General features: G+C 39.0%; 2 protein-coding genes across 4 annotated transcripts in view; one reads left to right on the top strand and one right to left on the bottom strand.

The window, feature by feature from the left end:
• The window catches only part of LOC111255597 (uncharacterized), a 49017-nt gene that overhangs the window by 16815 nt on the left and 6385 nt on the right, over positions 1-25817 (bottom strand). The gene's annotated exons all lie outside the window — the stretch shown is intronic.
• Positions 21959-25817, top strand: part of LOC111251535 (2-aminomuconic semialdehyde dehydrogenase-like) — a 46057-nt gene continuing 42198 nt past the window's right edge. The window contains exons 1-2 of one of the 2 annotated variants that reach the window (XM_086978216.1): positions 21959-22013; positions 22991-23087. In XM_086978216.1, coding sequence (XP_086834342.1) covers positions 21974-22013; positions 22991-23087 — 137 coding nt within the window. In that variant the 5' untranslated portion in view covers positions 21959-21973. Of the gene's footprint in view, positions 22014-22417; positions 22750-22990; positions 23088-25817 lie in introns of those variants that run through there. The other variant, XM_086978219.1, reaches the window with a different exon arrangement.

The following is a 25817-nucleotide window of genomic DNA, read 5'->3' as shown; positions in this document are numbered from 1 at the left end:
ACTTATTCAACTCGAACAGAAGAAAAGTTGAATATTACAAATACACATATATATATATCCCTTGTACAGCTCTTTACATTTCGTATTTACTAGAATTAGATAACCACAACATATGCAGCATCGAACCTGGCACGTTCAAGCATTTATGCTGCACGTACGCTCGTACAGCACGATAAAAGATAAGCGATGGAGATATTTATATGTGTAATCGAAAAAGTGAATAGAGGCGAAATCCTTAATAGCATTAAGTCTGTACTTTAGGCTCGTATTGTGAATGACTGAACCTTGACGTAACAAGGCCATTGTGCCTAGTGCTTTGTTATCTCTGTTGTTGAATTCGGGAGGTACATTGAAACAAGTAGTTTTCTAAACAACTCGTACTGACGTGTTGTTCAGGGTTGTTAGCAAAGTTGTAAACACATCACTAGTTCTAATGTCACTGCATATATTGCAACTTCAGCCATGCTGAAACGTACTAGCTATTAAAATATTATAACAGTCTTTAACTGGGAGAGCATTTTTTCTATTACGGCATTTGAGCTTAAAGGGTACACAAGTGATGCGGTCTCCCGGCAGTGCTTGGTTGTCCAGTCATAAACATATCGCAGCAAATGCTAAAAGTAATAGTGCGTTATTCTGATTGAAAAATTAACATTTAGCCAGCACTGACATTTCGATTGTATACATTTTTCACGCAACAAAGAACTCTAAAATATCTATCGTTTAGTTTTATACAAATGTACGCCTGTCGTTGAAAAGCTGTAAGCGCTTCGACGATCATACACCAGAGTGGGGATTACATCCTTCCACTTAAGAAGATCCTACCACGCTTCATGATATGAATATAACAGCTATCAAATTTATTAAAGCCGATCCTGTTCATCCTTACTGCTAGCTATTTTTTCAAATTTGTAACTAATTTAGAATTTTCAGCAACGGTGTACCGTTTTGATCTGACAGTATCAATTAATAGAAGTGCCATGTATGTCACGAGTGCGTGCACGCGTGCATAATTGACCACCATGTTGAATTTTCCATCATTGTCGTCGTAGCCGTGGCCAATGTTAGTTATATTGATATAAGTGTCGATAGCTTTTGCTAGTGTCTACTAGTTTATTAGATGCTGAGACAACACTTGATGCCCTTCAGGCGCCGTATCTCGACTCTGTGCTTAAAACTCTGCCGGTCACCTTCGCGTATGCCAACTTCCACCCTGTTAGATACCCCGCTGAGCAAACAGAAAATTCAAATTTTTGGGGATTGTGATATTTCAACATGCAGTACTGTGCCGTGCAGTGCGTTCAAGGGGGCCTAGTAAACGACTGAAATTCTGGCTTATATGTTCCATGTGGTCGATCCTGGCGTGACATTTGCTAGGCCCTTATCAGCGTTAAAGCTCACCAAAGCAGTCGTATCAATGGTCGAAATGAAACAACGTCCGGGAAGATGACGGCCTCTGTCTATCGTCCACATTCACACAAACTATGTCATTTTATCTTCAAGAAGAGTACGTAGCGTGCTTGTTCTACTAGGCTAGACAGGTTGGTTAAAGGTTATCTAGATTTAGAATAGAAGATGCTTGATGGAACCTCACCGCTTCGCTCCTGGGATTAAGAATAGATACAGACAGGCTGGATGTACACCTCAAATTTACTTTTCATTTGTCTAATATATTGTCCTGCGCTAGCTAAAAAGGTTATTGTTGTTTATTCCCAATGGAAAACATCATGACTTTTCCCGTTATAATATTCAAAGCTAAGTTCACTATTGAGCCGATACGTTAATGGCTGGACCAAATGTTGGAACCTCTTTATTTCACAGTTGGAGAAATCTAAAATATGAACGTACAAATAATAGGTCTAGCAGAAAAGAGGTTTGCGTTCATAAGTAATGAATATATTTGGTTACGTTAATATGGGTTTCCAAAGTAAGAAGCTATTTGAGAGTACTTTATTGACGTTACAGTTGAGCCAGGCAATGTTTAGGTGACGCAGTTTAGCTGATGCTAAACTCCGTTTGGGTGATTGTCTTTAGGGTTTGCCGGTGGCAGTCTCACTATTTGATCACATCGATAATTAAATTTTTCTTAATTATAACTATGCGCCGCAGGGTACCATTATGGTTGGTCGTTTCGAAGTCAATTTGTGGATAGACTGTTTTTTTTTTGTTCATTGATAATAATAGTGGACAAATGCCGTACGCGAACACTACGAAAGATACATTTCTTTAAACATCTGTGAAGGGGACGAACTTCGAATGTAGCGCGCACCTGTCGACGTATTTCTCCCTATCTAATGAACTTCTCGTAAACAAGTTGCAGATACAAATGTATTTTCGTAGAAACTATATCCTTAAATGTTGTTATAATTTCGAGATTGTTTGTCAAGTAATGAGTCCAAATACAAAAAGCAAGGGGCAGTCAAATAAGAAATGTATGTTATTTGTCTATGTCACCTGGACGGCCTAATAAAAATAACAACGTCGAACAATCGTGGACAGGAAGCCATTATTCATACGTATTCTCGTTCTGCATACGTACTGTTGCTTCACGATGCAGCGTACTCCCTAGATAATTCTAATAAGAGTCAAGGATACGCGTAGAACAAAAGCGTTAAGATTCATAATAACAGTAATAACTATGTTAGGATATCAATGACCGGCGACTGTTTGCAAAGGGTCGCAAGGACAAGTGTCCTACAAACGAGACAGTGTTTCTAGCGATAAAAAAAAAAAAAGCCATACTACCGTTACTAGTAACGCATAGAATAATAGAATTTAAAACGCTTAAGCCTACGCTGGGCATGACAAAGGCTGGCTGAGAAATAGGGCGAAGCTGCAACGGAACGAGCGTTGGTCGTCCTGACTCAGAAGGTATATATAATGGACAATATGAATGTAGACCTAATAAGCCATAGTCATTCATACGCCTGGAAACGAAGACGTAAAGCTAAGAGCTAATATAAAAATAATATACGAAATTGGCAATTTGTAACGAGGAGTACGTCTGGAAATTATAACACCTATCAAAGTCGAACTGAATGCGTTACACAGCATCTGATCAAGACGTTTGCCGAGACCAACAAGGCCACAGACAAATAAATAATCCTTTCTATAACTTGTGTAGGACTGTCGCTGGCAAATTCCGTTTGCCAGCGACAGTCCCATACAGTTTCCACCCGTCTACGAAAGCTATCATTTTATATTCATGTCTTCTCGAAATATAAATCAGCTTAACAGACGAATCTGACATGTTCAATATACTTAAACGCTTCGAACGAATCTTCATCGCCTTAGCCCGGTTACGCTAGTTATTGTTATTATATAGCGTTATAAAATAAGCTATATAAATAACGTAAGCCTCAATTTAACATGTTTACCTGTATCTAAATGCTGTGGAAAATTTTAACTTTTTACCTCTGTCTCCTTAAATTTGACCTTTTACGGCCTCTGCTCTTCGCGATTTCCTAAACTTCCATGCAAAGTCCAACCCGCTGAAAGGCTTTGCACTGTCTTCTAATGCAGAACCGACCAACTTTGATTTCTACTACTCTTACCACGAGTGCCACCTTCTATGATTCTGGTTTGAACATTACCGCCGCCGCCACTGACGCATCGTCGCTAAAAGGCTTCCCCAACAAGCAGAACTGAATGCGTCCTTGCATTCTATTTTACCAAAGGCGTTTGTTTCGGAGCGTTTCTCTTATTGACAATATTCTTTATAAAGGGATAACGTATGGTCCAATCAGCAATGTCACCTAATTCAAGTGTCCTACCCAAGCCAAATCTCGTTATCTCTCTATAGTTATACATGTATATATATGTGTATCTCTGTGTCTTGATCATCGCTCTGTTTGTTTTCTCCGGGTACCCCGGAGAATCCGGAACGCTTTCCTTCTGTTGGAGCGTTCTAATCGAACTTAAAAAAAATTGAATAGAATTTTATATGTGTGTATGTGTACAAATTTATTGCATGATCTTACACGTATGTATTCTCCCTATTGAATTGAGTCGCGCTAAACTAAGCACACAGCGAACGTAGCGCAGAAGCAGTCAAGTAAGACAAGAAAGACGTGGCCATGAAGATCGTAGACCACCACCAGACGATGTCGTCCATCATATACGTTCATATATATATAGGAAAGTATATCCTCGTAACGAAAAAAAAAAATCGCGGTAACATTCTGCTAGATGATCGATACCGGGGCCAGAATGAATCAGTAAGATTAGTCTAATCGTAGCCCCACGGCGACCTTCTCCACTTTGCTATTGTGCGGGGGTTGACGGAAGGAGGGAGTTTTCAGAAAATCTTCTTCTAACGTCGTACGTATGTGCGTACGTATACAACTTTAGTATCATATAAGTGTCACAGCAGGTACTACGAATAATAATATCAGCTGTACACGAATGCTGGGCGTTACGGTTACACGTCACATAACGTTACCGTAGTCACGGGCAGATTGCCGGTTTGTGTCATTCTATGCATTGACATTTTAGGTCTAAAAGTTACGAACACGTAAATATCAACTGATTGCGTTTCTATACTAATTACAAACTTCTATGAGTCACTTCTCCTTTTTCCCCCCATATTTACGATTTTTTTTTCTCATCTTCAATGCGCATTTGGTCCAAAGTAAATAGCAACAAGAAACTTTGCTCGCTAAAATTAATTGTAACTTTGCAAGCACCTTAAACTATACGATGACTATTTTTCCATTCTTATGGGAATTATGGAGCGGCTGCGCCACTGGTAGCATCGTTTTACAACCTCATATCACCGAGCTGGTTTAGGCGCGTTTATCAAAATCTTCAGCCGTTACCGTCTGCGTTACTGTTTCAGACCCGCCATGGACCACGTAATTTTAGATTGTGAACGAATGCGCTTGTATTCATCTGCTTCGGAATAGAAAATCTTCAATTTCAGAGACAACAATAACAATCTCGTCCCACTACAAGTCCATGACATGGTTGAGTCTGACAGTTCCGTTACGCAATAAACTTCACTCTCGACGTCTGCTGGCAAATGAGGGAAGACATCCTATTCTTGGATGATTTCCATTACAGTAGATACTTTGTCGTAACCTTCTTAACGATGTTCTTTACGGTGCTGACAATTCATTCATAGATCTAAAGTTGTTCTTGTGATATTCTAATTGACCTGTATTAGAAAATGTTTTAAGTTAGTCGTCAGTAGATCCATAGCCTATAGCCAGATGGACAAGCTTTGGACCTTGTTATATTTTGAGATCAGATATTCGTAAACCACCTTTCTGAACATTTAGCATGCTATGCTCAAATCGTAGCATGACACAGTTTAGCTTTTTCGGACATGGACACCTACTCGCAGGTAACCGTCTAAAGTAGTGTCTAATGGCGGCCTAAAACGCGAAGAACTTTTAAACTAAGGCCCTGCCGCGCTCCGAAAACGTAAGACCAAATTTATGCCAATTTGACATATTTTTTTTTTTATATTGTTTTAATTGCCCAAGAAGACACTACGACTGAGGAAAAAATGCAAATTATTTGGACTGATTGTAAACGACTTTACTCGTTCTGCTCCTGGTCCCCTATCTCATCCTATCAATTCTAAATTTTTACATTGCCGACACTCAATCCGAAGGGATTTCGACTAGCTTGCCAAAATATTTTTCTATATCGTTATCTGATCGTTCTAAAAAAAACCATTGAACACAATTTTGTTATTTTTCGAGCATCGTTCCAAACAAATGAAGTATTGATTTTTCTTAACTTTGTGGCATATAGTAATGTGTTATAGCTTGCGACGTTGAACACGCGCGAGTTTCATCCCACAGTTACGCATCGTACGTTGGCCTACCTCTGAGAATCAAGCAAGTTCTCTTTTTTTTTTTTTGTTTTTTTTTTTTCTTCATAATGTTCTAAAAAATCACTACAACTATTTCTGCTTGACGACGCATCTTTATTGACCACCATTCAGATGGAAATGAAATTATCATTGTAGAAAAATTAGGGTTAACGGCATCATGCAGACGCATATAAAAGATAATGTTAAGCACTACATAGATGTTTAGCCGTCTAGAAGTAGGCGTGAGTGGCAGTCAAACGTCCAGAAAACTCGCTCCGTACCATTTCTATTTCCGGTTTTGACTCGAGAGGATCGGCGTTACTTACGGCGAAACGTACGCCAACTCTGTAATGGGTTCAACCACGCATACCAGCAGCCTGCCGAAAGCGCGGGCCGGCTCTTTCTTTTGCTCGTTCGCTTATTCGTCACCGGTGACATCGGTGAAAAAATCCCATCGGGCCCGTTGCCAGGCCACTGAAGATCAAGTGTTTAGACGACTATGATAATAAACGACAACGTCTGCGTAGACAGTCACTGTGGACAGCTCTTCTGAGTGGCACTCCCTATAAAATGGCCAATGTTTAATACGAGCGTCGTACGATCGAATACTGACAGAGAGCCACTACCGCTATCGGCTTCATTCCACTGGGATGTAAATGTAACTTAACAACTGAGAACGCCAGTGGTCAAGGAATGAGTAACATTTAATGAAATAACTAAAACGCAAAGAACAAGCTAAAATAATCAGGAGACATGCAAAGAGACTTACATACCTTCTGAATTTCCTTTATATAGGTTGAAAGTAAGGGGCACAGCGTATTGTATGGGCAGAGTGACCCTTCATTTGCTAGAGAGTCCAGGTCGTACGCATTCAATGAAGCTGGGTGGCTACGTTCGCGGCTTTTTGGCTAATCGTTGTTGTTAGAGTAGACTTTTATTTTAGAGTAATCTATTACTATTATTATGAATAGGGTATAGGGTAAAAGAACTCTTCTAAATTTAGCTTTGCTTGCTGCGATCAAGGTAAATCTGGTCCAGGTCATAAAGACCAAAAACAATGTATAACGATAAGTTATTTTCTTTCGTACAAATATCCACATATATATATACATAGGTACATTGTGTTGTACTTGGTCACCCCATTTTGCGCTGGGGTTGTTTAGTCCCTATAACAGTCGAATACTGATCCTTATTTCCTCCCTATTAATTGGCATCGACCGGCGCGACCTTGTTTTTGTTCAGCGATGCGAATAGCGGACAGACTACGAATCACTTAATGGGTCGAGTTTTACGCTCGGTGCCGCCGCTAATCACTGGCCTCAGCTTACTTATGGCAACACTGCCGAACACAACGAGTCAGACCTTGTCGTCGTTGCGCCGCTTTAACGTCCATTTCGAGTGGAAAAAGTCACTACTATGGCCGCGTTCGTCGACGACGGCCCCACATAATCGTCTGCACGATGATACACGTGCAAAAGGATTTCAATAGCATCGTCGTCAAAGATACTACTTTTACGGCACTCGTGCGTCAGTCCGTCAATCATCAAAACTATACATCAATCTAATGCACCCAGCGTATCATTATTTACAGCGTTCAATGACCCATAGGTATATCCAATTCGTTCGCTGGATAACCTTTGAGGATAGTCTAGCTTACTTCAGGCCCGATTAGAAGACAAATTAATTGAATTTTAACCTAGATGACAGTACGTGTCCGCAGTCTACTCTCGCTGCTTATATTAAATTTATAAATCGACAGGATCCTGACGATTACGTACAATCGTCAGAAATTAACGTTGGACATTGCTTCAGCCCAGTTCGATGATTGCTATCTATGGACCGTGTGAGCATTTAGAGGGTACGCGTATGCTCCGACGTGCGCATGTAAAAGCTGAGTCACATTTAACGTATTTTAGGATAGCAAGAGACGCGTATTGCTTCGGCGCTGGGTGGCGTAAGTCCGTCATCAATGTGATTTGTGACATATTATATATACACATTTGTATTCAGCCATCGTTGTTGCTTTCCATGAAGGATTTTTACATAACGATTTGTTATAAACAGGAATGCTAGGTCTTACTGTGATTTATGTGCTAACAGCTTTTCGTAAACTAATAATTATAAAAGATGAAGAACAACGAGGTACCTCTGCTTATGCGGGTACCCTGATTATAAGCTGGTCGGGGAAGTAGCATAACGTCAAGTGTTTAGTCGAAACATGTGTGATATGGGCATCACAATGTTCAACAGACGTCAATTTACTAAGTAACTTTCTACTATTATCTCAGTTTCTCACCAGACGCACCTTACTGGGATGAAAGTTTACTCTGAGAAGTTCTTACAGCTATTGCTGGTGCGTAGATATTCATCAATGAGATGATTCTCTTACTTACAACGACCATGAAAATAAGGGCAATAATAGTAACTGTTGCGAGTATCTACACCGGAAGCATTCTTCGGAGCCCAGGTTATGGCTAGATTATTATTACTGTTGATTCTGCTTTCTGAAGAAACCTACCATCCATTTGTAACATAACGCTTATGTCTGGGCGAGGTGCAGCTTCGTGCGTGTATGGCCTGCTAAAAAGTTTTTAATTATTTCGTTGAATGTCGCGCGGGTAACTTGACAGATAACATGTCTCTAGTTCAAAATGGCTGCCGGCTAGGGTACAACGGTATTGAGAATACTTACATTCAACATGTGCTGTTGCGGTGCATATACATATAAACAAACGTCTTTACCAAACTCAACATGATGTTGTCATCGTACAGAATATTTGGTTTCTATCGAGTATTTGTTTTTTTTTTTTTACTTATTATCGTCTTCGCTTGTAATACGTTAAAATGTGTGGTAAAATGGCCACTCAAGTAATCACTGTCAGATGATTTAAGAGTTCATGTGATTCCCTGGTCGGTCGTTGCAATACGGAAAATATGTAACTAACACAAAAATATTTTACTGGCGCAATCCCAAACGATTGACGAAAGCCCCAGGGAGGGTTAGCGCCTCGGTTGGTTAAGAAAGGCTTATAGACCCATTTCATCGTCTCGAACGGGCAGGGATGTGCCTCACCAGAACCTTGTTATTCCCTTTTTCCCTATCGTATTTAAATATTTCAGTTCGTGAGTGCTCTTCCCAACTTCAGATGTTAATGTTATCGATTCCTTCGTCGAAAATCGACTTCACCAGCAGTGAAACCCCTGAAACTAAGCTAAGAAAGAATGCCGTTTCTATCAATACGCACTGATTGCGTCCACTTATATCGACGGCAATGGCGATTATTGAATGAAAAGCTACACCGAATAATCAAGCTGAAATGCCTCTTTCAACATCTGGACTAGTCCGGGTCACATCGAGTGCGCGCTATTTTTCGGCTTGGCAGATTAAAACGACAAAATTTTTACAAGTATAGCTGATGCCAAACAAGGAAGGGTAAGCACAAATTGGGGCTAAAATGATACAGCGAATTTTTTGTATATTTCTTCAGAAAAACACCTAGAGAAAACAGACAATAACAAACGTGTTCATTGTCGTATATTAGTAATACATGTAATGGTTTGTGTTCATTTTGCCAAGGCTGTAACAGAAGCGCGAAGCGATCAGGCAAACGAGTTACATTGTATTATAAATATGCAAATGTAGATCTTAGTCACGGGTGGCACACACCGATTCAGAATACTTTTTGTGTGTACTAATTATTAAAAGAAAAAAAGATTCATAAATCTTTAACATTATAGCGCGGTGTTTTTTTCGACTAATTAGGATACCGCTTAATATGATACTCGTCAATGCCCCCTTTGCGGGCTCCAGCTGTAACATGCTGCTTTCCTTTACATGCTTTTCTCATCCCTGAGTAAAAATATAGAAGCACACAAGCCAGAGCAATATATTAAAGCTGAGTAGCTTAAGGCCTAGAGTGAGAATTTGATTTCCAGAAAAATCATTTAGTTCAAAATTATCCAACGAGCATAATGCGCCTCCATCCAGTCATACGAGATATTTTCCAAACACAGGGAAAAACCTCTGACCAATCTCTTTTGATAAGAACAATTTCGCAAAGTGAGAATAAATGAAAAAAAAAAAAATTGTACACCTAGTTACCCATTAAAATGTACGTTGAATGCTGAGCATAAAGATATATCATCGCATGGCGTAAACGCAGCATTTGGAAGTGACTGCCGCGTCACAGCCTCATGTAGAAGGGGGAAGATTTTTAATAGATCGAAACTATGAATCTTCGATAGAGGTCTCCAAAAAGACTTTTGACCTTTTTTAATCGGTGAACGGTACAATTGAGTATACGGGTGTTGCATTGTGTTCGTGGATTTCGATTGAGGCAGAAGGTCAATTATTTTGACAGTGGCCTCTTTGCCATCTTTCGTCGATTCGATCAGATCGATATAATGATAACATTTTGAGGATAATTATATTGCAAATGTACAGAGCAAATTATGTGTCGCTGTTTCCGAAGGTCACGAAATTTTAACTTGACCACGCGTGAGTGTTCTCGCATAACCCTGTGGAAAGATACTAGTTTTTCTACCACGTTCTAGTTAGAATAATTTCCGAAACAGTCTGAGTGTCCGTGCGCAACAGGCGACTTTAACGGGGCAGTAGAACGAGCATAACCAAACGACGAGAGACACAGACTGCTGTATTACTGATTAAATCAAAAGAGCACTCGTTGTCATTTGTCCGACGCGGCTAACCGCAATTTAATTGTATGTTACCTATCATTTACGGTCATTGTGGCTAGGACACTTTGACTTAAAACACTTTGACACTTTGAAAACCCATTAAGACTCGTCTGACACTGTTTAAATATACTCGTAATACTGGCAGTAGCCTGCGCACCTGTAGGCCACTGTTAACAAATCAACGTCAATTTGAGGCCGACTGCCTTTTCGCGATTCGCGGTGTCGTCCTGTCATTTTACTCTTGTATATGTATCAGGTACGCATCTGTACCGGTCCCGCGGCCATGTTGTCGCAATGATACCGTTATAACATCAGAATGTGGGAGCTAATTTCTGCGTTAAATTTCGAGTCGACTACAGCTCTCGAACAAAGTACAATACAAGTAACGTATGCAAAATTACCTAATCTAATCAATTGTTGTCGAAGCCCAGAAACATGGAAACCATTGAAACAAAAAATCCTGGACACCACTACAGCCATGTTCTTCACACTAGGATACGGTATTTATCATTGTTCCCAGAACACGTTGAGACGAAAGTATCGCAATAGACAACACAGAAACACAATCGTACACTTGACGACCGAGCCAAGATCTTTTCAGACACATCGAAGAAACACTGCTTCTCCATTTAAATTTTGTGTATTTGGTACTCGTTACGTGTTCAGACTCATGAAATGTTTTTGTTTGTCTTTTGTCTTCAAGTAGCGTGATATCATTGCTCAATTATAGCTTCTGATTGGAAGGATATCGAATCTATAATAGCACGTTAAAGTAGAATCCGACGTTTACGTTTCTAAAATAGTATCTGTGAAAAAAATAGTGATCTGATTATGTCAAAATTTTGGATCTAGTCCTACCGTGAACGCATGTCGTGTCTACGGGCACTGACGAAAACTACCAAGGCAACCCTTAAAACGATCATCGGCGTAAAAGATCACCTCCTGGCTAGACTGAAGGATTTTAGTCTCGGAATTAAAAGATTCTCTTCCTCCAGGACCGTTTAAAAAAAAAAACACTACAAATAAGCAATCTGCATAGGAACGTTACAAGCAAGCATAAATCTGGCTCAGTCTTTTATTTGTTTTAACTATATTTGCGCAATTTCCGTAAAAAGAAAGTCGTGGCCAAACGCTGTTCCAGAGTTGCGCTGCGCCCATTGGCAACACAGACGTTCGGTGGTATCTCAATTAAAATCAAGAAGCTTTTGTATGTCACGATAGATCCTATAACAGAGAACCCGAAACGAACGTTTCGGCAATAACGAGAGCTAACACCATTTACTATCTGTCAAAAGAATGATCATTATGTATTGTATATTAATTTTCTTAACTTGTCTATTCTCTAAGCCAGATAGAGCAATTAATTTCAGAGTTGTCATCACCAACTGCTATCTGTAAATACGTGAGTGCGTGTCCGGCTTGCTATATACGCAGACTCTGACATAGTTGCTACAATGTCACTGTTTCCTACAACGATTTGTGCTAGCTACATGCCTGGCCGTCTTCTACTATATACATGTAGAAGAATAGGAATAACATAACCTTGTCACTGTTCAATTTAGTTACTGCTAGAGCATTCATCAGTCGTGATCGAAGGACTCGACTGTCGCCTGCTATTGTATGCCGCAGAATCACCCTGCTGTGAACGTGAGTAATGCATTACAGGTATTGGGGTAACCGGCTCTGGATGGGTTTCTACACAATATGTGTGAGTTTTTGCGGATATTTACGTAGACTATGGGTACAGACAGACATAATCGGATGGAACTAGCTCGCTAATGTCAAATGTCTTGTTGGTATGAGCTTGTTCTCATGCTTTCTCTTTCAATTCAACATGATTGACGGGAAAGGTGCGGACATACATAACGGTACGCCTTAACAAAAGCTGCTTTAATTAGCAGAGACAGAACGTATATAAGCAGCATACAGATCCTATCATTGATAGTTTGGCGGTATCGTCTTTCTACGATAACCTTCTTTGCTAAGGTTACGGAACAGAAGAATACGCTAAGTCAAGATAACACTGAAAGAAACATTCGCTCAGACAACAAGGCTTGTTGTCATGAATTAGGACCTAACCTGAACAAAAATAATTTAAAAAAATCCTAGATATATTCAAAATTCTAATTAGAAAGAAAGTCAACTTTCTCAGCCTCGTGATTTATCAATTGAAACTTTTTTTTATAAGGCACCACTTTTCGAGACTATTGTCAGGCTGACCATTGAAAGGATATTATTTATTATTTTTGCTATTATTTCAAAATAAAGTGCTATGTTAGCCACATAAAATTTATACACTTACATACCTGAGAACAAAGAACGTTTGAACCTATGAAATAAAGAGAAGGCTCAATGCTATAGAAACCTTTACTCTTTCGGCGCCGTGCTTGCACTGCGTTGGGTAGAGAACGTTAGCAGACCCATTTGCAAGATCTTATGGGATTTTGTAGATATGGTGGTGTTTCCGAACGTCTTCTTCAAACGGTCAAAAAAATATCAGCCGTGCCGCACCTTCTGATTGGCGTTTAGAGTCAGCTCTGTGTGTTTTCATACAGATTGATCCAGCAGAAGATTCACAAGAACTTGTCATACATAAATCAAATCGAGTTTGAAATGTAGTGGGTAGACGTAGCTGTCATTTCCCGTTATAGGGTACTTTTGTCGTTCAGTGATAGCGGCACTTCTGCAACTGACCGTCTCATTAGCTCTAACTCGTTTAGTAAATTCGATCAGTAATTCGAATCAAGATAAATTTTTTTAATCTTGTTTCATTTAAGTGACCTTCGAAACGTCCAAATTCAAAGTACATGCACTTCAGCCACTGTTTAAGGTTCCAATTATCTGTTCGCACTAATCACGTCTCTATCTAAAGATTCTGAACCAAGTAACTGGACAACGTTTTTTTGGAATGCCTTAAATAAAATTTGACAAGGCCATGCGGATTCGTTTTGCCTCAGGGAAGAATTATACATTTATTGGTTTTTCATCTTCCAATAGATTTTCCATTGAGCTAAATAAGTATTGATTTAAAAGAGCAAAATTTAGTAAGTACGCCGTGTGATGAAACGCTAGTCAGCTCATGTAGCAGACAGTTTTTAGGGCTGTAGAAGACGTCAATCTATCAAACCACCTTTAATATGCCTAAAAATTTCATACAGACACTTATCGAATAGTAAGAAGATAGAACCAAAAAAATAAAGTAGATCTTCTGAAAAGTAAAGACCGACCTGAAAAGCAAAACCAAGCAGTCAGACCTGTCCTGTAAATTTCCGTCCTGTAAATTTGGTACAGGCGTATCTATACTTTAGGTTCAGGATGGAAATTTAATTGTAAACCTGACATTGTTAGTACGATAAAAGAATAAATTTGCTTTCATTTGGTATTCTATTGGATAAAGTAAGGTAAAAACCTCGTGAACAAAGGTCTTAGTTATTCTGAAATATTTACGGCTTTACCCTCTCTACCCCCCTCCCCCCTCCCCTCCCGGGTGTCACTGTTATCAAGCAATGATTTGCCAAATATGTCTGAATAAGTATAATTATGCGTCTGACATAAAATACATACATTTAATAAAAAAAAAAGTATACGGCATGTGAAATATTTGGCTAATTGTATTAAAGTAGATTGGTGTAATAATTTTAAGAACCGTTGGCGACCAGCGCCCATTCTTTATACAACATTTCAAATTACTCAATAGAATACATAATCAATCGTTAATCAGTTGGCTCAGGCTCGAACACCTGTCCACAGGCCGTTCCCTGCTGGTGATAAAGTGATGACTATTTTCACTTGTATTTTACCGCGTATCTATTGTTTTTTGATGAGTTTTTTAGGCCAGAAGACAAGCTGAATATCGATACGGACTGTGGATATCGCTTGCCTGTAGTAAGCTTTTTACATGTTCTAAAATAGTTAAGTTTTAGGTACTATACTTACCAGCACACGATGAATAGACATACCTCACCTAGTATCCAGAAAAGTTCTAAGTTATTAATTAATTAATGGTTAAAGGCTTTTGAGGAATGGCGCCTGGTTTTATATCAAACAATGCATGCACTAAAACTTGAACAATTTATTAATAATAGTATAGTAATACTTTGTCGTCATCCTGAGTATTTCGAGAAGAAGAGGCTGAATCGATTTGAGTATTAAAAAACTGTGAAGAACTAGCACACGGATGGCTTATATTATAAGACATTTTTATTTAACGAAGTAAATATATATATATATGTTCGAAAAAGCACATTTCACTGCTGACTATGACGCGGGGATCACTTCAAGCTTGCATAAGAGTTTAAAGTTACTCAGGAGACAAGCGACCTAAAGTGTTCCAGCGCCAATGTGACGGGGCAGTATTTCGAAAGCACAGAAACGTTTCTCTTGTATTTCTATTTGAGCGAAGTCATTATTAAAATATGTAAAACATGTATCTAGCATCATCAGAGTCTATGCTACATCGATATTAGATAGCTAATCAGTGGAAGCTCGGAGACGATGCTTCGTGGGTATGTTTAACGAACCGGTAACTAGTGGAAAAGAAATTCGCAATACACACTCGGCGTTCTTACAAGTAAGACATAAATAGTATCAAGTTATAATGAAGCAGACCAACTAAAAAACAAAAAAGAGACAATATTATTGATGTAAAAATTGATTATCGTGTTTTAGAGATGGTCTGTGCTGCATTTTGACTGGTATTAGTTTGACTCAATTCTCTTTCTGCGTATGGGAAATTCTCAAACACTAGCTTAGCTAGTTATTTAATTATGTCAAAGATTGTCTTAGAGTTAAATGCTTCGTATGTGCGCGATAACACTGTTGTTTGGAATTGTATCTTTTATATGCGGTGTTTTACACACGTCAATAAAAATGTATTGTATCCGTGGAGACACAACGTGCAAAAAAATATAGGTCTAAAAATGAGAAAAAAATAGGCTTTGTTGGGGAAAAACCTTACTGTCGGCTTGTTTTGTTCTTTCACAAGCATAAGCTGAACATTTTCATTATTGTATAATTCAGTCTTTTTCTACTGTAAGCCTTTATTATATATGTAGGTTGATGACAGAATATAGACTAACGGTATTGAACAAGAGAGCTATCTAAAAAAGACTTACTTCAATATCATTTAAATCATATGTTCCATAGCTTTGGTTTGTTGTATTCAACGACATCATCTACGAAAAATTAAAAAAGTTTTTATTTTTTTTTTATACAGACATTCGCGCGTCGCATGTGGCTCGGTCAACTGAAACATTTTTCCCCACTAACCATTGTTAGCCTCGTCGTTACCTTGCAGAGAAATCTGTATAGAGAAAATACTGTATCGACGCCTTATATCTAATTATTTAAAAAACGATTGAAAGAATATTGTAAAAGCAATTTTCATCTGAATCAGCGTTTTTTTTTCTGGGTAACATTGCCCCGATGTAATGTAAACGACAAATGGCCAAACCCAACGTCGGCGACACGAGGAATGCACAGCCCGTTGGCCAGCTCAAAGCGGTATAGCAGGACAAGAGCAAAAGAGGTTACCGGCCATAAGATTCAACGATTCACAAAGATGGCTCGTATGGCCCACGGTGCCTTTATCTGAATCCGGAAAAGGAAGCTGTGATGTTCGGCTATTAGATGCTGTAGCAAATGGGCTAGAGCGGATATTATATATCTACATAGCTTTGCGTTTTCTCTTGCTTGTTAGAGGTATTGTCCCTTCGGCCCATAAAGCCACTGATGCCAATGGCTTCTAACACTTGCAAACTATGGTTGACCGGTTGTCTGCTCATTAAGCATAGGACGATTTTCAGCCCCGTGCCTTGTCACGCATTTCCGTTTCTCGGCTTATTGCGACCTTCAATGTGGTCCTAATAGAACGAGACTAGACAACCCACAGCATTTGTGGGGTCCTAAAGGTTTCTGAGCCGTTAGAACCGGTTGAGCGGATTCTCGCCAACATTCGAAAGAACAAGCCGGCAGGCATCTAAGGCCGAAATGCAACGACTGCTTGTCGGAGGTGGGCAATGCGCGAGATTCTGGCTCGCTTGTAGATCGCTTGATGCCACTCCGGGGCCCCTATGAGAAAGCCAGGGGTAGCAAGAAGCAACGAAAGTGATGTAAAGGCAAAAGCACGCGGAGCGGAGTTGTTTGGGATCAGTTCGTGATCGCTCTTGACTTCCTCCGGAAGTCGTCAGAGTCGTGCTACTTCCGTTTGGCCAGGGCAGAGAGATGTCGACGCAGCTTCGTACTGAAGTAGGCGAACTTAGACCGTTGCTCCGTTCGGCCTTTCACAATAATATAAGTCTGACTATTACCACTAGTACTGCTTCCAGCTAGGCAATTGGCTCTCTACTCTAGCGAGAAATAAGGCACGCAGTTCTCTCGAGTGCAGTTTGCAATGAGATGAAACGGGGTTAATGGCAGCTGGCCGTTCGTAAGCTAGCCGTTGTACGAGAATAAGCACTGTTTGTCTTACCCAGCGTGCTATCCCACGGGAGGGTGCAAAATATATATTGCGCGTATTTTACCGGTGAGTCTAGCAAAGATGAATGCAAATCGATAAGAAAAGAAACACAAATGCTTTGGTGTTCCTGTCCTTTATTTCCTTTTCTACCCTGTTATAAAAGGGTAGGATTTATTCAATCTTTATATTAACCACAAATACTTAGTATACCGATCGACTCTGCATGTTGCGCCAGTAAGTGATTTCATTACATCCAGGAAAAAAATAACAAGCGCTAGATTGTGTTGTGTAAGTTTAAAATGTATCCGATAGAAAAAAAATGTGTTGACATTGATTGGCACCTATGCACATATAGTACACGACCAACGGACAAATAGTCAGACAATAAGGCCAGTCGTGCGAACCGCGCTCCTGATATAGAACTATCCATTAAAATGTCAACGAACAATTCATATACAAACCAGTCGGTCTACTCTGCATCAGAGTGAAACCCTATTATATTTAATAGGACCTTATTGCAACACACTACATATTAGCTCGCTAGTCGTAAACGCTGGATTCATCAGTTAGCGTAAGCTGTCCAATCGAACGTTATGCCGTATTCAACATCGATCATGAGGGCTAGCCTTGCCCCGCCCATATTCATTGTAACACGTATAGACAATTGGACGACAATTTCCGATTGTAGACAAACTCAGTTTTGGTATATCAACGGACGTAGATTTACACGTTTTCAAATACTGCAGTAGATGCCCACACTTGATTTGAAACTAGAAAAAGGGCAGGAATACGAAGCGATTACCACTATCGTCGAGTGTATTCTTAACAGTGTCATAAATATTTCAATATGGTGCCCAATCAAGCGCCAATTGGATTGTGTATGTATGTATTCGATCAAGGATCGTCTTAGTTCTGTATCTGATTTTTTAGAAAGCCGTTCCATTAGTCACCTGTTTAAGTCATAGATAAAAGCGTGTCCTTACCTTTTAGCATCGGTTGTCCTATTTATTCACATTAAATTTAGCATATTTAGCATATTATGGTCAATTTCCTCATAGCAGTTATAGTTGCTATGAGGAAATTGACCATAACCCTTCCACCGCTCAAATAACACAGTCGAACACACACATATATATATGTATATATACATGTTTGTACACGAGTTTCATGATCAACCCAAGAGTCCACACGCTTATTGTTCAGATAGGGAGTGGCTTGCCAAATTTACCAGCAGCGATAGCACTGCAGTACTTAAAAATAAAGTGTAGTAAATTACCGAGTTTCGAAAACAAGTAGCCCCTAAATATGGCGACAAGATCACGCATTATTTTCGCTGTTTTGTTGTCATTTTGTATCCTGTCGCGTTGTTTTGTATCCCTGTATTTTTACAACCCCGTTGTTGTCGTTCATGCAGTCCTGGAAGTGTTCGTGTAGGCAGGGAAAAGTTCTGAACGCTACGTTATGCTGCAGATAGCTTTATCGAGGGATCTCCATATATATGTATACATATATGTACGGTCAGAAAAAGTTGACAGTCGCTTTTAAATAGAAATCTAGAGAACATTAAGTACAAACTTCGGACGATACTTACAATTATGTTTATTGGTACACTGGTAAACTTATTTAGTTCGTTTTAGCGTAATGGAACTATATTGTTTCCGCTTACGCGGAAACAATATAGTTTTCCATACTTTTTTAATTCCATATCGTTCCATACGCTTTTTAAGGAAGTTACTTAGTTTAAAATTAGAATTTTTTAAAAGCGTGTTCGTTTATAAATAACTGTTGGCAAAAAAAAAAGGAAACTTCTATATTCTAGAAAAGGTAGCCAAAATCGGAGTTAATAATCAATGTCTTAGGAAAAGATGCTCTATTAAATCAGCTGAAAAGCCCTTCTTTATAATGAAAAGTTTAGTACCAGTTTTGTAGCTAGTCTTTTGTGCTTCAAACACAAAAACATTCACATTGATCACACTTGTTAGCTAGAGCTGGCGCATATCAAAAACCGTAATTCATTATCTCTTGTTACAAGCATAATACAAATAACAGACTCAGCATTTCTTTACATAAACCGCATTTAAAACACAGAATGAACGACTATTTTAAAAATGTTCAGAAACACATTTTAGTTTATCTTGACTGCCTGAAAGAGCATTGTGGAAAATGTAAGTAAGAATAAAATAATCCTTGATTTCATAGTTGAGGTGTGATGTTGATGATTTCGATGAAAAATAGATGACTCTACTGTATGAAAATGGAATCATATCTCGACAGGTTAGGTACGAAAAAACCTTCTGCTAATTTTTCTCAGGTTCTATGAAATGAGCAAATATTAGCACTTGGCAAGCCAGTTAGTAGATCGATTGCTTACAAGTTTCTAATATACTTTGCCCAGTTTGTATAAACTCTGCTTGGCCTAAGTGTGAATTATTTATTTACACGTCGAAATTAACTTTACTAAGCCATGAACTAGATTTATTTTCTTCTGAACTTTCTCTCTGCAATAAGCTTACGATACTTTTCGAGTTGTTGTACACCTGACTAGATATACGTCACCAGACAACTAAAATAGTGGATATTTTGATTAACTTAAGGCACAAATTTAAATGTTAAGTTTACTTTTTGGCGAGTAGATACGATTATCGTATATCCATATCTATGTCAGCATCATTCCGCATCCTAACTTCGTTTGACAAGCTGTCTAGACATTTGGGTGTAGGCGGACTGCCAGTGCTAAAAAAAAAACATTAACGGAAATGGGTGACTTTATACGATGAATAACTGATTGAATGAAAATTAATGATGTAGATACCGGAACTATTAGGTCCGAAAGAAAATTCCCATACTCTTTATAAGGCTAACTTACTTCTCCTACTTCTTCTCAGCTGTTGTTGTTGTTGTTGTTTTCTTCTGATATATCGAAAACGCTCTACTAGTGTACCATCATATTGCGAGTATAACTTCAGTTCAAAGGAATGACTTAATGGCGGATGCTCCAGGTTTTGTCCTGTGCGTTTCTCCAGGACTAAAACGCTATAATTTATCTTGTGCACGGTAACGGCACTTCCGCTAAAAGGACTGCTCTAAAAGGAATGGTTTAAAGATGGGACCTGGAGGACCCCTCCGCTAGGACTGACCGTCTGATTTTGATGGTAATTATCTGAAGGCACGTTTGGAGGGTAGCCGATAAACAGTTCCAGAATTGGTGCAGAAATGGACAGCACCCTCAAGACTATCGTTTAACGACACAAGTCCTTTTGGCTTCCGCAGGAACTTGGAGCTTGGATACATTACGAACATTCTGAAGCTTATTACCGCTTAATTTTATATCTGAAAATCTCAATCGGTAGCAATCATAGTGACCGATTTTTGCACAGGATTATAACTGGTGATAAGAAGTAGTCTTTGTACGTCAACAGGTATTAAAACTCGGAGTGAGTAGCTCCAGCAAAGCAGCTGAGGTTCAGGGTGCAATTAGATTTCATCCAAAAAAGATTATGCTTTGTGCCTAGCGGAAATGCATAAGCCTGACTCCCTGCGAAAGCCTGACAACTTCTATTTGGTCCAAATGCATCGAATCAACTAGGTTACTCGAAACGAAAGACCCGACAGATAAGATAAACTCATTCTGCTCCACGAGAACTCGAGGCTACACACGGCAGACATTGTCGAAGCTGCCCTTTTGGGCTTCTAGTGCGGGTTTTGCTGTATCCTCAATATTCGTCGTCAGCCAGCAAACGAAGTTAGGAACTGCATATTTAACAGTAAAAAAGGCCTCAGGACCTAGCTGGACAAGCTTTTAAACACCAAACCTGAAAATTTCTGGCGAGAACGAATAAATGAATTGGTTAACACGTAACAGAAAATCGTGAACAATGTCGAGGTATACATAACTTACATGTGTACCTATTGCCACAGGAATAAAAAAAATATGATGTTTTCTGTACAGTAATAAAGCGCGGGACCTTTTTCCTTAATTTATTAAGCAGAAAATAATAATAAAGGGTACATTAGTTTATTAGGCTACTTACCTACCTAAGTACTTATATAGATTGATAGGACATAATACTGAAAATTACGTTTCTATCAAATTTGCACTCTTTCGTGCTTTTTGTTTCACAAATGCTGAGATACGCTCCACCTTGTAACCCTATCTCACGCTGTCCAGCGTAACTCACAAGGTATCAGTATCTGTCATGTGTAAACGTAGCTTAAAAACGTGCGATATTGCGGTAGAGAAACTAACCGACCTGCTTACTTTTTTAACTCAACGGATGTCCAATGAAATTTAAATAGAATTACTTACTGGTATTATATATTTTTTATTTTCTAGGCTGTAACTGCTAATTCTATCTGTATTGAGGACGCCTGCCCTTTTTAATATGGCGAGAGCTTATTAAAATTTATTTCTTAAGTCAAGGCAAGAAAAGCTCATCATTCTTTGTATCTTTCTGAGGTAGGCAGAAGTGCGTTCTGATGCACAATCTAGGCCGAATTAGGTTAACCGTGTTAGTGAGCTTGAAGAAATATTTGGTGAAATGGACTCAAGAGCTGACGAGTCTCATGTTATTTCAAATAGCACTTATCAGATTGAGAAATAGAGCGTAATGCCATTTTTATACTCCGCAAGACAAACGTTTTGGGTAATGAAACTCGACTTGCATAACTCAGTGTAATAATCGGGCAAAGCCACTTGCGCATAAATCTCATAAACTGGCCTTTTTTACTCCGGGAAAGGCACTAAAAGCAGCAAACGTTGCGATTCTGGTCTATTGGGAGTGCCAGCCAACATGGCCAATATAAAAGAAAAACCTAAATTTACTGAAACCCTTCTGGTATATTCTATAACTTCTAGATGAGCTAGTATAATCTTTTTTTTTTTTTCATGTTTTTCAGTTTTATCCAGTCGTAGTCCATCTATTATTCACTAGAATTAATTTCGGCCCTAACCTTGCTCTCGTCGGTCTCGAGTGAAAAGTTCTCCACGTGTGTAGAAGATGGGCCGTGGGTGCGGAAGCCGATGTCTTGCAAAAAGAGGTAGGAGAGTAACGGCTTGCCAAGTACTGGGCATATTGTTACCCCTGTTGGCTGCAATAGCGAACCGGTCAACTACTTCCTGCAATTTCCCTAAGCAGTTAAAAGTCCTCTACCCGGGTCTCGGCTTGTAATGCTTCACAGCTTTTGACTCTAGAGCTTTTTTGGGCACTATTAGGTAAGCCGTTGGACGTTCGCAGTTAGGCAACCACATAGCCTTTCGATATGTGGCTCGAACAATGCTAGCGTGTTGGTAGCATTCTTCCTTTCTTTCCTTGCTGTGGCTTATAGCTTAAAGTAACTCTAAAGTAAAGTAAAGCACCCTCTCTGTATCATTCACACCCGCACCCTTAGCAACCTTGGGTAACCCACTTGCTTCTTGTATCTTTTGCCATAGCTTCTACTTCAGAAGGACCGTGGTATAACATGCTTATGACTTGCACACAAATGTTTCACAGCAATGATACTTTTGTGTAACAAATATTTCCGTGAAATAAGTTACGGTGACGTGCCGGTCCGCGTACGCGATTTATGCAGAGATGTTCTATAGTATCGGCGTCGGTATCTCACTCAGAATTAAAAGATATCAGAGATTCGTGAAGCAAATTCAAACCAGCAGATATAGCAACTATGAACCGTACGAGAAGTGACCATAGTTACAACATTGCCGAGGATCTTACGTGGGCCTCGAATGGCCTTTTTCTTTTCTAAAAATCAGTAAACCGATTTCGTTTAAATCGTAAGTCTTTCATAAGTCCTAGATATATAGAAATTTAATTTGATATATAAGCCACGTGGGCCATAAACTCACCACAACATAGCTTTTTATCGTGCTGGTCGACATTAAATAATGTATTAGAGTACTGCCGCGCTCGTCGGCGTCTGCTTGAAGGTTATCGCTGACAGAGAAATGGCGACCTCACCGAGATAGGAGGTCATACCACGCCGAGTGAGTACAAATGTTATCGATTTAATTTCAGACGCAGCTTCTGGCACAGAGCGAACTGGCGCGAGAGACAACGCTTGGTTTTGCTGCTGCAGCAGGAAAAGTCAAAAAATAGCAAATTTGATTCGAGAGTAATAATTATATAGTTATTGGCGACCATTGACATAAATGAGCTGTTTAGGATCCTTCGTATTCTATAAAGATGGTTTCTAAAATTGACTGAACTAACTTCTTCGTACCTAGCGAAAATCATACGATGTTATTTTATCGAATTAGATAGAAAGTCATTCTGAGAAGATAGCCATCTTGAGCAAGGCAGACTCAAGAAGGTAGAGTTTTCGGCCGTGCTTTGGATGCAAGAACATCGAGTTCTGTAAATTTCTAGATTGACTCTAGTCGTATACGTATACGGCAAATCATCAAAGAGTCAGCTATTAAAAATAGAAATTTATAAGTGCTAATTTTATTCGAATGGGCAATACTATACGCGATAGAGTGCAAAATCAATTCTATAAATGTTTCCTTAAAAAAATTTTTACTCTACTCATTTATGTTTTTCCATTACGGATGAGACACAAACAGAAATTGAAAAAACAGAAAAAAAACATCAATAACAAAACACTATTCTAATTATGTTTGAAATTACTGATCATTAATGTTTGTTTTAAAAATGTATATAGCATATATTTTTTAACAGAACTAAGATCACTTATAACAATGTTTTTTTTAGAAATATAATTTGAACTAACTTCGAGGCTAGATGTTGTTGTTGTTGTTGTTGTTGTTTCTGCAGGTCGTCGTAAATAAAATTAAGCTAGCGCTGCGATTTTTCTTTTATTAGAAACCATTTTAATTTATTTGCACTTCACCCGTGCAAAACCTGTAGCACCCTTTTCCTATTATCAAAGCCAGACAACCACACAAAGATCAAGCAAAAAATCACTCGTAGATACAATTTTCAACAAAAATTAAGCTTGTAATATTGAAATGCCTGATGCCATTACCGTGCTTCGAAAACAGCACTTTCGCCTGTATTTGGTGAAGCGACGTATTTGAAACAAAAATTCACATAATATTTTAGGGTCTATTGTCGATAGGATGAATGCATGCGGAAACATTCATCTAGACGTATTCAGCCTTGTAACCATTGAGACTTTGTGTCTAGTACGCTCGCTATGCCACAAAGGTTTTCCTGTGAAAGTGTCTTTTATTTTACATGTCAATATCCTTAAATAGTATTGCTCGATCGAACGTCTTCTTATGCCATTAGATGGATAACGTATATGATCTACGCACAATAGTTATTATGAATAATTCCGTCCTAGCACGCATACCTATAGCGTTGATGCGTACCCCGATGAAGGAAAGAAAATTGATCTGATCAGTGTTTTCTACCGATACCATCAGCAGGACTATCGCATGTGGAACACTATTCCACACACACATATGAATACGGAACGTTGTTCCACAGGGCCATTTTTACTACTACAATTGTCCTTCTACGTCGTAACATCCCGCCATAGCAACGTCAGCAGCACTTTCGATAAAGGTGGCTGTTATTCTCGTCGCTCGTCCGAAAGGAGACAGATAAACAATCTCAAGAGCTACCGCAATGCACCAATGGCGGATGGCAAATGCATTTCAGATGTATTATCAAGCGATATCAGTGGAAAAACTTTCAGTGATTTATCATCGGCGAAATCTCAAACACTTATCTAAAGAGAATCGTCCGAAACAACCTGTTTGTCGTTGGACAAAGTATTTCTGCCAAGGTCGCAAGTAACTTCTAAATAGTACAGATATTAGGAAATTTTTGTTGAGTTAATAGTATATAGGCTCTTGCTGTTGCAACTCCTTCCTTTTAAGCATCGTTCCTGTATATATCACGTTGTTTGTTCTACCCAAAGGCAACCTTCCTTCCGTATCTGTAGTTGAAAATAATAATAAGGTTCCCAGAAAATAGTAATAACTTACCAGCTTTTGAGTTACCCATAGAGGAGGAAAGAGCCCATGTTGCCGTTATTCTCCTAGCTTTGTTGGCTTTCTTGATCTACAAACAAGCCGGCGCGTGCCTGATACCGAATGGCCTTATATTAAATATTGATCAAAGTCGTATGGTGAAAAGAACCGACGAAAGGAACAATATTTCGCTAACTGATATGTCCCCTCCCGCTTTCATCAAGCTTGCCCTTGGAAAATTGTCGCTAGTGAAAATAGATCGCCTTGAGAAGGTTATCAGTTCCCTACATTTACAATACGTGTACATACACAAACGCTGACCATACACGAGAGCTCGTTCTCCTAGTCCGTAGCAGTATGGAACTGAAAATTAATAATTGACGGAAAAATTTCTATGAGGGGTATGAGGGTAAATGACAAAGGGTTGCTCTCAAAGGACCCACTTCAATTCGCTCCGTATATTTCGGATTCAGCCAAGTAGATTACGAACCAAAGATAAAGAAAGGACAGAAACAGTTATTACTTAGGTCAGTTAGCATCATTTCCGTTTCCAGCAGTAGTAAAAAGGATTTATTGCATGAGGAAAGGATGATCTTTACGTATACGAAATCGCTACTATACCCATACCAAAGGAACTATTTTGAAGCAATTTGTATTAAATCTAATCAACTGAAAAACGCATGCATAATACAGACAATTTCCATCAGCAGTAACTTAATAGTGAAAGTTCCGATAAAAACATTTTGGAACATCAATATCGTTCTTTATAGTATCTACAGTGGTTTTGGTCACCTAGTTCTTGACCGCCAATGCGCAACCTTCTGAAAACAAGTGTTCTTTCATTCAGAGAGAAATAATACAAATTCGTTATTTCTTTTTCCTGGCGTCGTTTCGAGGTTGAG

This window comes from Varroa destructor, unplaced genomic scaffold, assembly GCF_002443255.2.
Source record: "Varroa destructor unplaced genomic scaffold, Vdes_3.0 BEIS01000001.1, whole genome shotgun sequence".
Classification (NCBI taxonomy): domain Eukaryota; kingdom Metazoa; phylum Arthropoda; class Arachnida; order Mesostigmata; family Varroidae; genus Varroa; species Varroa destructor.
The sequence above is the reverse complement of the archived record's forward strand: the minus strand, read 5'-3'. Positions and strand labels throughout refer to the sequence as shown.